This window comes from Poecilia mexicana, unplaced genomic scaffold (genome assembly GCF_051168715.1).
Source record: "Poecilia mexicana isolate PSO_F unplaced genomic scaffold, ASM5116871v1 scaffold_13, whole genome shotgun sequence".
Lineage (NCBI taxonomy): Eukaryota > Metazoa > Chordata > Actinopteri > Cyprinodontiformes > Poeciliidae > Poecilia > Poecilia mexicana.
In genome coordinates, this window is record NW_028263382.1 from 4,093,735 (window position 1) to 4,106,912 (window position 13,178).

The 13,178-nt window shown below is 38.2% G+C and overlaps 2 protein-coding genes across 2 annotated transcripts; one reads left to right on the forward strand and one right to left on the reverse strand.

Annotated features, from left to right (window-relative positions):
• Positions 1–781: 781 nt before the first annotated feature.
• Positions 782–4,784, reverse strand: timm8b (translocase of inner mitochondrial membrane 8 homolog B (yeast)). Its single transcript, XM_014978205.2, has 3 exons — positions 4,678–4,784; positions 3,279–3,505; positions 782–1,200 (listed from the first exon to the last, which is right to left on the reverse strand). The coding sequence occupies exons 2-3, from the start codon at positions 3,378–3,380 to the stop codon at positions 1,033–1,035; spliced, it is 270 nt and encodes an 89-aa protein (XP_014833691.1). The 5' UTR covers positions 3,381–3,505; positions 4,678–4,784; the 3' UTR covers positions 782–1,032.
• Positions 4,226–12,509, forward strand: LOC106911402 (succinate dehydrogenase [ubiquinone] cytochrome b small subunit B, mitochondrial). The gene is made up of 4 exons (XM_014978204.2): positions 4,226–4,351; positions 4,728–4,835; positions 7,860–8,010; positions 11,623–12,509. Exons 1-4 carry the CDS (start codon positions 4,303–4,305, stop codon positions 11,786–11,788), a joined length of 474 nt encoding a protein of 157 aa, XP_014833690.1. The 5' UTR covers positions 4,226–4,302; the 3' UTR covers positions 11,789–12,509.
• Positions 12,510–13,178: the final 669 nt, after the last annotated feature.

The window sequence follows — 13,178 nt, forward strand, 5'->3', positions numbered from 1 at the left end:
TGAAATGCACTCAGATTTTTAACATTTCTAGTATTTTGCTTGTTGCAGCCTCTTTATACTTTAGCAATTACAATGTTTTTACTCAAATTAAATTGTGGCTTTAGTTCACAATTCAAAGTTATCAGGACAAACCTAAAACTTCATATGTTTTCATATGTTGTGGAAATCATTGTCTTGTAGTTTGTTTTTGAGCTTAAAAGCCATTGCTGTTCTTTTCCCACACTACACCAGGGATGTTGTTTTCACTGACCTGAACACCATCACAAAGTTTTCATCATAACATAACCATATTTTTTGTGTTATGGTTAAAGTTATAGTAATTAGGAACAAAAATAGAATCCCTAAGCCCCCCCTCCCAAAAAATAGCCAAATATTATTTATTCGAGACAACTGCCTCTTGAATGTTTCAATAAAACAAGATTGGAACATTGAAGGTGTATTGTGAAGTTATGTCACCTGACAGTGTCAGTTACTTTAAAAAAAATTGATAAATGTTCAAAATCTGAATCCTTAAATTAACTTTTTTAAAGATTAGTGATCAAAAAGAAAACGGTAATTGGTGCACCACTAGTTTTAAAATCACCAAACAGAATGGGGAACAGTAAAAGGTACCTTTCAGTAAGCACTTTGTATTGCCTTGTTGCTGAAAATGTGCTATATAAATAAAATTACCTTTACCTTTACTACTGTGTGTCAAATAAACTGGATTGTTACGTTAATCAAAGTATATAAGCATCTATGTATTTCTATGTCTTTCACCTAGAGACAGAAAAAATTAGCACAATATTTAAAGATTTTAATATCATGTAAGACCACTGGATTCTATCAGAACCTTTGTCAAACCTTTGACAACTTGCAGGGATCTCAGACCAGAACATAGAGTATGTGTGAGTTTACAAGCTGATTTACATCCAGAAACGAGAGAGACTTCATCCCACATCTCCAGAGCCCAAAACATATGGTCCTCTCTCATCCACATGACACAACACAAGTAGCTTCTGAGTAAATCGTCCTTCTGGATCAGGTCCATGATCAGTGAGTGCCCTTCTGCACCATCTGTGTGAACCGGTTGGTGATGGTTAGGGTGGTGTCAATGAACCTCTCCACACAGTTCTGAAGACACGTCTCTGTCCGGTAGTCCAGCTTGGAGCCTGGACTATCCACACACTTGTCCCAGCACACGTCTGTGAAACTGTGCACCTGGAAAACACAACAGACGGACGGTCAAATGGACAACTCTGGCAAGACACTGAATCTGACTCAGGGTTAGTGTACCGGCTCCTTTCATGGCTGCTGCAAAGCTACTGAGTTGCAGCAATAACGATAATGCCAACAGGCTGAAGTTACACAGTAAACTTTTCCAAAGTTTACTATTTTCCAGTGATGTGGAAAAAAGGCTGTTTTTCATAGTTATTTTTACCGTCTTATTCATATTATACATTTATAAATTTCACATAAAAACTAAGTATTTGATTTGGAGCTAAATATTTCATCTGAAAGCTAAAAATTTAGTAATAAATATTTAACATTAAATAATTACATAAATATTTAATTTTGAGCTAAATATTTAGTTTGTAAACTATTTATTTAGCTTGTTATTTACAAATTGTGTTAGTTTGAAACAATATTTAAATAAATATAAAATATTTGATATTGATATTTAACTTGTAAACTAAATGTTTAGCTTTTGAATTAAGTGTTTGGCTTGGAACTATGACATTTATAAATGTATTTCAGTGATTCTTGAGAATAGGGACAAAACAGGTCCTATGGATAAAGCATGAAATTTGAATAAAATATACACAAAATATATTTTTTTCAAATATCTAACTAATCTAACCTGGGTCATGTGAGCACAACAATGTATATTTTTCTTTTTTTTGCTGAATATTTTTTTATTTTAAACATTGTAGTCGGTGGATGATGCCTGTAAAAGCCCTTGTCCAGGAGCAGAACTCAATACATTCTTTTAGTTTAAAACAATTAAAGAATTACTAAAATTATATATTATGACAATTAAGTATAAGTAGTCATATAAATAATTATAAAAGTATCGATAAATTGAATTAAAAATAATTTTTAGATATTTTCCAACTCCGTTGAAATTTGTCCTTAGTTTTTGTCAACACCGTCAGAAATGAAAAGAATGTAAAAAAATCAGGCATTATTGGGGGACACCAGAACTTCTGAGGACCCCATGACGTTGTCTTTTCTCTTCCTTTGCTAGGAGGGCTAGTTAGCTCCGGTTAGCTTAAGTTATTCTTTAGTTTTTTCTTCTGTTTTATTCCTAAGTTGCTTGTCACAACCATGATGTGTCAACTCCATAACTGACAATTTACAAAACTTTGATGAAATTTTGCGAAATAAAAGCTTAATTTTGGTATAATGTAAAGATTTCATGGACCTGACGAGCTACAATATGGCCTCCTTCAGAATAACATCATATAAATTGAGGTAGTTTGGCATTTCGTCAACTCCGTCAGAGTTTTTCTGACTCAGTGAAATTGTTATCAAATCTCACTTAATTGTGCAACTAATTCATTTTAATGTATTTTACATGAATTGCATTACTTCACATGTACCAAGTTTTTCATTTTACTCACTAGTTTGTCACCACCTTCAGTTCTGTGTCAACTCCGTCAGATGGACTTTTTGTTGTTTTTTGTTTTAAATAATATTTATTTTATTTCTTGAGAAGCATTTGTCTGTAAATTGAGTAAAAATATCACTAATGGGGTATTTTAAAAATCATTTTAGATTTATTTTTGTCAGATGGTGATGACAAAGTTTTGGGTCAGGTCGATTAAAAATGTAATTTTTTTAAAAAAAAATTCGCAACTGGGAGCCTGTACCTTAGCATCTTCATATTTTCTAAACATTATTTGTCATATTTGCATACATAAGGTTGAGAAATAATTAAAAAAAAATATGGGAAAATTAAAACCCATTTTGTCCCTATTCTCAAGAATCATTGATTAATAATATGGTGAAAATATGACTGAATAATGAATAACACATTTTTTTCCCTATATGACAGGCTAAATAAACCAAAAATATTGCTGTTAATTTTTCACTTTGTAACCTTATAATCAGTACCTGTCAGACTATATCTGGAGAATTAGATGTGTAGACTACAATAAAATGTTAACATGAGCCCTCAGTACAGTATGGAACACATAAAGCATTACGTCTTGGTTCTTTTGGACATCTTGGGATAGTGTCCCCTGCATGTGGCCTGTTGGAGCCGGGAAGACACAGATCACCGTGTGGGAACAAACCTGGGCCTGGAACTGGGCCTTCTGCTGCTCTATGGCGATCATCTTCTGAAGCTCCGACGCTTCTGCCTTTTCCGAGGCGCTGAGATTATCAAAGCTGTCCATGAGCTTCCAGAGTCCACACAGAGAGCCGACGGACCGATCTAAGCGGCGGGGGAAGTGTTCTTCACACTAACCCGGCGTGAACCATGGCGGAGGAGATCCTCCGGAAATACCGACGCCGCGCTGATCTAAAAACAAAGGAGATGGTCCTCACACTGTGATGAGTCACATCGTAGTAGTTTGGAAATCAGCGTCATGACCGTGACGCAGGACGTTACGTTTACCAAGATATTTGATAGTAAAAAGACGTTTACTCAACTCCTAAAAAGGTCAGTTCGAAAAGGTGAAGATAATGCTGTAAATGCACCAGACTTGGAAAGCTGCTCATTTCCATCAGTAGTTCCATAACACGAACAACACACTAAAACAAGACCATTTATACAAAACCGTAAAAATAACAGTAAAAGAATGCTGAAAGGACAAAACAAACAAACAAACAATATAATGTGATTTACACCCGTTTTAAAATATTTATATCAAAAGTGCTAGTATGTTTCAAAGTATAAACGACAATATTTGTCATAAATGAAACAGAAAGTTTTTTAAAAAAAATGCCCATGCTTCATAATTTTCCAAAAATATCAACATTGAAGAAAATTTATTTATCCACGTTCTGCAAGTTTTGATTGATTAAAAAATAGAAATAGGAATAAACATCTAAAGTCCTATTGTAGATATTTATTTTTTTTAAAAGAAAGAAAAGATTATGTAATATTTAGGACTCTGGTCCATTTTATTTAGCTTGAATTACTGAAAGTAAATGTAGATACCCTGGTGTAAAAGAACAAAGTACTTTTGCACATTTGACCGATAGTAACCTCCTGCCAGAACTTAGAGCGGAGTGAGCCATCTCCTTAAACATTCAACAGCTTTGTACTTAACTCCGAAACTAAATCCGGGTGGTGACCTTGGTGAGTTAATCATCATGGCGGCTATCGTTAGATTGAGTTCTGTGTGTCGTAGGGGTGTAAAACGTGAGTACTGCTCTCTGTCTTCCATGTATGTGGGTTTTCTGAAAACGAGCGCTAACCTGATTACAGCAGAGCGGGAGAAGGACACGAAGAAAGGACCATTGAGGTGCTCAGGCAGCTTACATAGAAACAATGGCCGATAGGATAGGGTCTGTTGTCAAATTCACGACACAAAATACAGGAATTCAGGCGCACAGCTAGAATATGCTAACCTTTGATATTACAGCTTCAAATCCCATCTCAGCTCTAAGGAACGGGACTTTGTGTTGTGATGTTAAAAACTGCCAGAGTAATGAAATTTTGCAAACCTCTACTGTTTTGTGTTATACCTGTAGAACTGATGTCCGATTAAAGCGTCTCCTCTGTTTTCCCTCCTCAGCTCTGTTCTACCAAAGCACCCTGCTGGTTAGGCCAGTTGTCGTCTTTCACAAAGAGCAGCAGCCCCACCCGCTGACTGCAAGGATCCATTCGTCACCACCGCTCTACGGTCAGTGGTGGACAGTCAACTCTGCAGTGGTACAGACTTGAAACAGGTCTACACACAGATCAACCTCTGAGATTTGAATCAGAGACAGTAGTGCATTAGTATTAGAAGAAGAACTTTTATTTATATTGTACTTTTTCAACAACAAGGCAGTTCAAAGTGCTTTACTTGGATTAGAAGACAATCAAAAACAGCAACCCAAGCACAATAAAAGAAAAACAAGCAAAGCAAAACGACACTTTAAAATGTTCCATTTGTTCTGGATTGCTAAGTAAACTTGAAAAAGAAGACCAGAGTGGTTGCAAGCTTGATATAACAATAAGTCTTTAATGTATTTTGGTGCTAAAGCACACCACAATTTGTAAGCTAATAGTATTTTCTAAGTTTGTTTTAGATTAGTAAAGGATAAAGCTAAATGTTGGTTCTCCATGTTTGATTCTTGTCCTGGGTTGCTAAGTACTCCACAACAGGATCTAGATCTTGCTCTGATATTAGTCCTTTAAACCTGGAAATGTTCAAGTGACAATAAGGATACGTTGTCCACAATTTATAAACTAACAAGAGTTTCTCTTGGTCTTCCTCGTTTATTAGTGCTTTAAGCCTGGAAATGTTCTTCAGATGATAGAATAAAATCAACAGTCAGGGTGATGAAATGACAACATCAGGAAGGATAGGGAGAACCCCAGCACATACAGCAACATTCAGACATGTGGCCAGCAAAAGGCAGTGCAACCAGGGAGTGTGTATCTGCAGTCTTGAGATATGTGTGCAGTAAGTCCGTGAACCCTGTGCAGCCAGCTCTCCCAGGCCACAGTCTCTGATACGATGGTCTTATTTAAGAGCAAGTCCTTGGGAGCACTCTGCTCCACAGTTGCACGGATGTCTTCAGGAAGGGAACAAGGTGGGAAAGAGCCTCTTGTCTACATATCATCCAGCCAGATTTGAGATAGCCAGCCAGCTAAAGTCTACACAGGAGAGCCAGTTCAGATAGAGACAGTATTCTTTAGATCAGGTAGACTTTTTAAATTTTCATCTCCCCTAAAGTCTCACAGGTACATCCCTATTGATTCCAATCGTCCAAATTATTGTGGCCATTCCCACCGGGCCAGACTAGCAACTTCTCCAAGATCGATTCCATCCCGCTGGTGTTAGTCTGAGTGTTCGCTAGTCAGCCCAATCCATCACACTGATCAGGCATCTTGACAAGGGTTGAAACAGTTGCCGAAGTCTTCCGAATTTGTTAATATGCCAGGTATCCTGGAAAAAAACAACTCCAAAGAGCAGAAATCCCGTTATCATGAATCCAACTAAAGACAGACCCTCCACGTCTTCCAGGTATAACATGGACAGACAAAAAAAAAATGTAAACATCCAAAGAGTCCAAAATGAATGCCAGTGGGTGTGTCCCTGCAGGACAAGCTGGCTATCCTTTGCCCAGTCTTCTTGTTGTGAAATTTGACCAATTGCATTGAGAGACCAGTTGACCAGTTCCATAATTTGTAGATTTGGGAGGATGTGCAAAGAGAGGCTCCAAAAAGCAACACAGAGACAGAGCAAACAGGGCATAGATGGGTAGTGTTAAGAGAATAAAATCATTCACTTCTGGCTCGTTATATTCTCTTATGCTCCTGCATTCAATGATTCCATGCGTGGAAACAAAAGCCACACAGAGATGACAGTCAACGCTCCTCGTCATACATTTTCAGAGTTTATTCTAACATTCAAAAGTATAAAATCACATCAACAACACAGACACTTCAAACACACTAAAACAGACATTCATTTACCTGAGACAAATAGAAAAGAAGAAGAAAGGAAGAAAAGCAAAGACGTCTTTGGAGAGAGTTGCAAGAGCAAATCTGATTTGTTACTCCTGTGTACAAACTTTTATAATAAAGGCGTATTCTTGTCTTTAATGTATTCAGATAAGGCGTATCTTTGCTCATCCAACCAGGAGCTGTCTCGGACCCTCTTTAAATTTAGAAACTCCCTGCAATTTGTTTTCAAGATCAAACACCAGTTGTCACCTTTATCTAAACAAAGTGGAAGCAGAGCTTCTCCACTGGCCTGGACTCCTGCTGTTTTATGGCTTTTCACGGATCTGTGTGAAAAGCTGGAACTTCTCCTGATTGTTTCCCACACAGACAAAGGGCAGATCAAAAGATCTTAGCAAACAATCTGATTTAACTACAGTTAACATACAGGTCAATAGGGCAGAATAAGCTATTAATCTGAAAACTACACTTAGCAACTTGTCTTGATTGAAATAGCATAAGTTTTAAAACTAGCATATTTTAAATTTGTTTTCTTAACAGTAGGGAGGGAGCAGAGGAAAAAAGCATCTGCCTTCACTGAGAGCTGAAGAGTGTTGAATGTAGGTGCCCATCTGGTTGTGTGGTTAACAACACATTTGGGTTTACGCTGCAGGAAAAACCTTGTTTTATTATTTATTTTTTCTTCATTTCCATTTCACCTTTAAGGTAGAAGACTGAAACCTGCCTGTGGTGAACAGCGGATGTTGTTCTGGGTCACATCATGCTCCCTTTCATCTAGTTGATGAGGAGTTCAGCAGTAGGGCTCTGAATTACAATGTTAGCTGGACATAATTGTTCATATATTTCAAGTGTCATGAGTTCACACTTGTACAGAAACCCTAATATTGAATGCAGTGACAATTTTGCACGCACTATTCATTATGTTCATCCTGTTGGTACCGGCTTACGTTGCCAGAAAAACAGGTCATGCTAATTTCCAACAGATGAAGCTAGAGCTTGTTCTGTTCCTTGCCCACTGGCAAGCCTCAGAAAATGAAGTGAATGGTTGTGATGTTGAGCCGACCCAGCCGCTCATATTTTATCACCGTTCCAGTTACTGCTGCTCTGCTGCTGCTCTCCAACGTAACCTAGCAGCATTGAAAATCAAACTTGTGAACAAAATCTGACTGAAAATGAGTGGCTGTGTGAATTTTATGCTGAACTTCAGTGAAGTTCTACAGTTGGATAACACATGTGCTGCTTTGCTCTGCAGCGGGCTCTGACTCCAATGCTGCGTCTCTTCACTGGACAGCAGAGCGAGTGCTGAGCATCGCCCTGCTTGCCTTGGGTCCTGTGGCATACTTCAGCCCCGGGCCAGTCATCGATTACTCCCTGGCTGCTGCGCTCACCCTGCATGGACACTGGTAAGACTAGCTGCCACCAGACTTTGTTCTAGGGAAGTTTAATAAGAATTGTTTCACAGAAGAAATGTACAATTGTACAAAAAGAGATCAAAATCCACGAATTTCCTCTGGATAGTCTCTGGTGAAATACTGAAAAAACACAACAATTAATATGTATAAAGGAAATATTTTGAGAATTTAAATTTCAATGACTTTTATTTAACATCAGCAAAACAATATGTATACTTTTAGTTCTGTTCTCCTGTAATGCTTGAAGATTTTAGTTTAAACCTCTTATTTAAATCAGTTGTATAATGTTCAATGCCATGTATGTTCCATAACATTTTTAATTTAAAATGGAACAAAACCTCATATCATCAGATTTCATTTACTAGTACCAAGGAACATTAAAGATTGACAAAAAGGGATTTGTTTTATCCCACAATCTATTAATATCAATTGATATGAATAATTTTATTCCAATAGGATTTATTTAAAGCCATATATTGAAGCAGGTGAACAGATGGGACTTAAGGAACTTGATCACAAAAACTATACTTGCTCTGTGTTGCTAAATTAAAATTCAAAAATACTTTATTTACCCCAAAGGAAAACTAAATGTTGTAGCTCATATTAATTAAAATTCTTAAGAGTTATTGTGGATAGTGATGGCTGTTGGCAGGAAAGCTCTCCCATAGCGGTCTGTATAACACTGAATTTGAAGAAGCCTCTGACTGAAGACACTCTGTTTTCTAAGACAGTCTCATGAAGAGGATGGGATGACATGTAAGCATTGTTTACAGTGATGGTGCAATCAGCTTAGAGGAAGCTGAACCGGCTCAAGGCTACTCCATAGTAAGAGCTGTTGTTGTTGTAGAAATGGAGTCATGGCTTCAGTAACTCTTCTATTATCAACCAGGATTACATAAAAGGAAATATGCTGTCACTTCACGAGCCATCATCAAGTAAGATTGCTGTCAATCTTACTTGATATTGACATATTCTGGTTTTGGTTGCTAACTGGGCTGGCCTCATTACTGGAATTGCGGGCTTGTGGTGAACTACAGTTGAAATATGAAAATGAAACACTGTGGCTCACTGTAGCAGGGAATCATTGAGAGATGAGTGCAACCAGCCTTACATTGTGTAGCTTAGAAGCTGATCTTCAGTCTGTTGGTTGGAGCTTCTGGAGGATTAGTTATGATGATTTACTTCTTTGTGTTTCTTCCTTTAAAGGGGCAATGTTGTATGTTTTCCAGCCATATAGGGCAGGGTTTCCCCCAGTCTATTATAGGCCTGGTGGGCTGCCATGCTTTATGTGTCCCCATGCCAGGCTAAGCATTGCGTGCCTTTGTTTTTATTAAAAAAGAAAAAAAAAGTAATTTATATATATAAAGTGTAAGTCGATTGCAACTGTCTCCTCTGCGGTGAACATTTCACTGGCAGGGCAGAATTATTCCTGAAAGAAATGGGTTTATAGTTTTTCTAGTTGCTGCATTGTAGCGTGCACCAATCAGACCTGTGGTGACTCGATGTCTGAAGTTCACCTTGACGCGGATCGCTCGTATTGGCTCACCTATATGGACATTTATATCAACCCCCTGTGAGGATGAGGATCCATGTTTCTGTAGAATTGATCAAGGTAGGAATCAAGTTTAAATCCACCGTGTTTGCTCTGCTCAGGCAGCTCAATGTGAACCGCAAAAGTTCACATTGAGCTGCACTCAGTGTTCACAGGAACACATTTAGAGGTGCGCGTTGAGCATGCAGTGAGAATATTTCTTTGTGAACAAAGCATTATATGTGTTGTGTGTGTTTATGTCTCAACATGCTGACTCTGTCTGCGGTGATAAAGTTTGAGTTCCCGGTTAGCCGATGTGTTAGTGGACCGAGGGTTCAGCCTGTGGAGGAGCTTTTGCTCTCACCTCCACAGCCGAAAGCCAGCGTGGTGCGTGACTAGCGCAGCATGCTGGTTTGTTTTTATTTTGTTTTATATTTTGCGGCGACACAATGCATATGTGTCTACTTGGAGTCGGTAGAGTTGCCACGCGGACATCAGAACAAAGGTAAAGGTAATTTTATTTATATAGTACATTTTCAACAACAAGGAAATACAAAGTGCTTTACAGGAATTAAAAGGAAATACAAACAAAATAACAAACTAAAAAGAGCAAAGGAAGGAAAAGAATCTAATGTTGATCTAAAGTAAATAAACTAGAAACTCTTATTCAGGGTTGGTAGATAAGTATAAGTAAGTATCCTCTGGTCTGATTCCTTTTCTGGGTTAGAAGAATAAGAGTCTGAAACGTAGTTTTTCTAGATTCTAAGTCTGTTCTAATCCCAGTTCTGGGTTGGTAAATAAATCTAAGTAAGTATTTTCTGGACTTTCTAAGTATGCTCTGAATTTGTAAAAGCAATGAGTACTCCACAATTTCTAAGTAATAATAAAAACTAAATGTTTCTGTTCTGGAAGAATTTTTTCTGGATTCCAAGTTTGTTCTAATTCCTTTTCTGGGTTAAAAGTGAGTACTCCACAGTTTCACAAAATAAAATAAAAAAAGAGGAAAGGACACATTGGGTCAAATGGCAACACTCAGACAAAACAAAGGGCAAAACAAAGACATGAGTGAAGGCGGTGACACCACAGGGCCATGAAACCACGTTGCTCAGCCTCCTGGCAGAAGTCCAATATCAAGGCATGATGGCCTTGGGAGCGCTCAGCTCCACAGCTGCATGGACAACAGGAGGGGGTGAGGTATGAAGGAGCGTTGTGTTTACATATCTTCAAGGAGACTGGAAATATGCAGCTAAAGGATTTCTCAAACATCCATGAAAGAATCAAGGCAACACTCTATGTTCCCTGGAGTCTTGGCATCATACCCTAACCCTGTTGCCAACACTCCAGGTATGTTTGTTGAGAGATTCAGCAATCCCTAATCAAAGAGAGATTGCTGAAACTAATCACTACATCACAGACCACCTGTGTGACGATGATGACATTTATCGGCAGTGTCGTATATTCTATGCCCAGGCAAACATTCTGGGGAGAAAATTTAATATGAGGTAAAAATAACTGTTCAAAGCTTACTGTACATTCTTGTATGCAGCTCCTTTGTGGTGTAAATTTAAAAAAGCTGGGATGCAGAAGCTAAAGGTTGCTTATGACTCCCTGAGAATTCTGCTCAAGAAACCCAGGTTCAGCAGTGCAAGTGAGATGTTTTGTAATGCACATGTCAGAACATTTCAGGCACTCATGAGACATTTGATATACAAGTTTGTGTCGTTTGTGGAGCTCCATGAATAGCCTTTTTTTAATGTCTTCACAGCCCTCTGTCAGTGCACTAAGATACCAGTTGGCTCTGTGGAAACATTAGTATGCAAGTCTTTTATAAGATTTTATTTTTACTTTTATTTTGTATGTGTTGTTGTGTATCATGTCTTTGTGGACCAGGAGTCTGTTGAAATAAAGCAATCAACTCATCTCTCTTAGTTTCAGCCATAAGACATATCAGCTGCTATTGGTAGTCCAGCAACACATCAGAAGCTTCAGTTTGTTCATTCAAAGGTTGTCTGAGATTATCTGGTCTTCCAGTGGGTGATTGTGTCTGACCTCAGCTGGTCTTTGCGTTGCAGGGGTCTGGGTCAGGTGTTAACGGACTATGTCCATGGGGACACAAAGGTCAAGCTCGCCAGTGCAGGCCTCTTCGTCCTGTCCACGGTCACCTTCGCCGGACTCTGCTACTTCAACTACAATGATGTGGGCATCTGCAATGCCATCGCTCTGCTCTGGAGCAAATGAAAGGGATTTTGGACTGGCGAGCTCAGTGTGAACCAGTGCTTTGGGAGAAATCTTGTCCCAGCTAATTGTAAAAAGGAAAATAATAATAAGTCAATATGTTCTTATAAGTTCTATCATTTTGCTTTTACTGAGGATGTAATGTGTCTGTCTAATGGATGCCGAGCCGTTCCAGCTTGTTTTTTTCATTGAGTTGAGCTGCAAGCGTTTACTTTAGAGATTCAAGCATTTTTATCCAGACAGTCATGGTTATCAAGTCTTACAGAATACAGAAGTGTAACATCTTCCTTTATATATATAAAAATGAGCCTCACACTCTGACACAGCAGACCATGCGGCAGTTCTAACTCAGCTTTGTAGGTTTTTCACAAGCCACAATAAAGTTATTTGATGATTCATTCAGAACAGTCTGGTTCCCTTTACAGCATTCCCTAGAATTGAAGGCTGCACCCTGAATTTAGGATGCAATTTGTCTGAAGCTATGCAGCAATGCGTAGCTGGATATGAAGTTGCAAAATTAACTTCTGCTGATTATACTGTAGTTCTGTACAATACATAAAACAATCAGAAAGCTTGGGTAATTGGATAATGTTTTTGTTTCTGTTGGTGTGTTCACTTCCTGCATGCAGCTTAGATTCTACAGTTTCAGGGAAGAGTCAAGAAAACGGTGCTCTGCCTTCTCTGTCTACACAAAATACTTATGCAATAAAACAGCTGATACACATCTGGTTTGGGGCTGGCTTTTTTATTGAGAAAAATTGTAAAAAACTATATATAATTCATATTAAAATGCATTTACATTAAGTGGTTAAAAGACAAGAAGTCAGGATTAATCTGAGGAGTCAAAGTTGTGCAATAATTTCAATGGACATTACTGATGACAGAATTGATCAACAAAACAAAATGTCTACTTGAATAAACAGCTGCCATAAATAAGGTTTAGTGGAGTGAGTCAGAATCTGGATGTTGCTGTCATGGAAACAAAAAGTACTCTCCAAGATCCTACTCTCTCTGTGTGAGTCAGACTCCAATTTATGACTTCTGATTTTTCCATAATTACCAAAGAAAAGAAAAAGTGGAGGGAGGAACCGTCAAACAAATCTACCTGTGGCCACTTTATTAGGCATACTGTTTAGCTGATTTGTTGTTTGTGATGGACTGAGCTTCAACAATACAAGAGGTGTAAGTAAGTGTGGATGGTTCTAGTCATAGCTGATGGACTGGAAAGAGTATTTCAGAACCTGTTGACATTATCACACACACAAGCACCTCTCAGGTTTACAAAGGAATGTGTAGCTGGATATGAAGGACACGAAAAAGAAAAGCTGATTTCAGAGAAGAGCAGAAGGCTTGTTGACGAGAAGGAGCTCAAATAACTCCACATCCCAGTCAT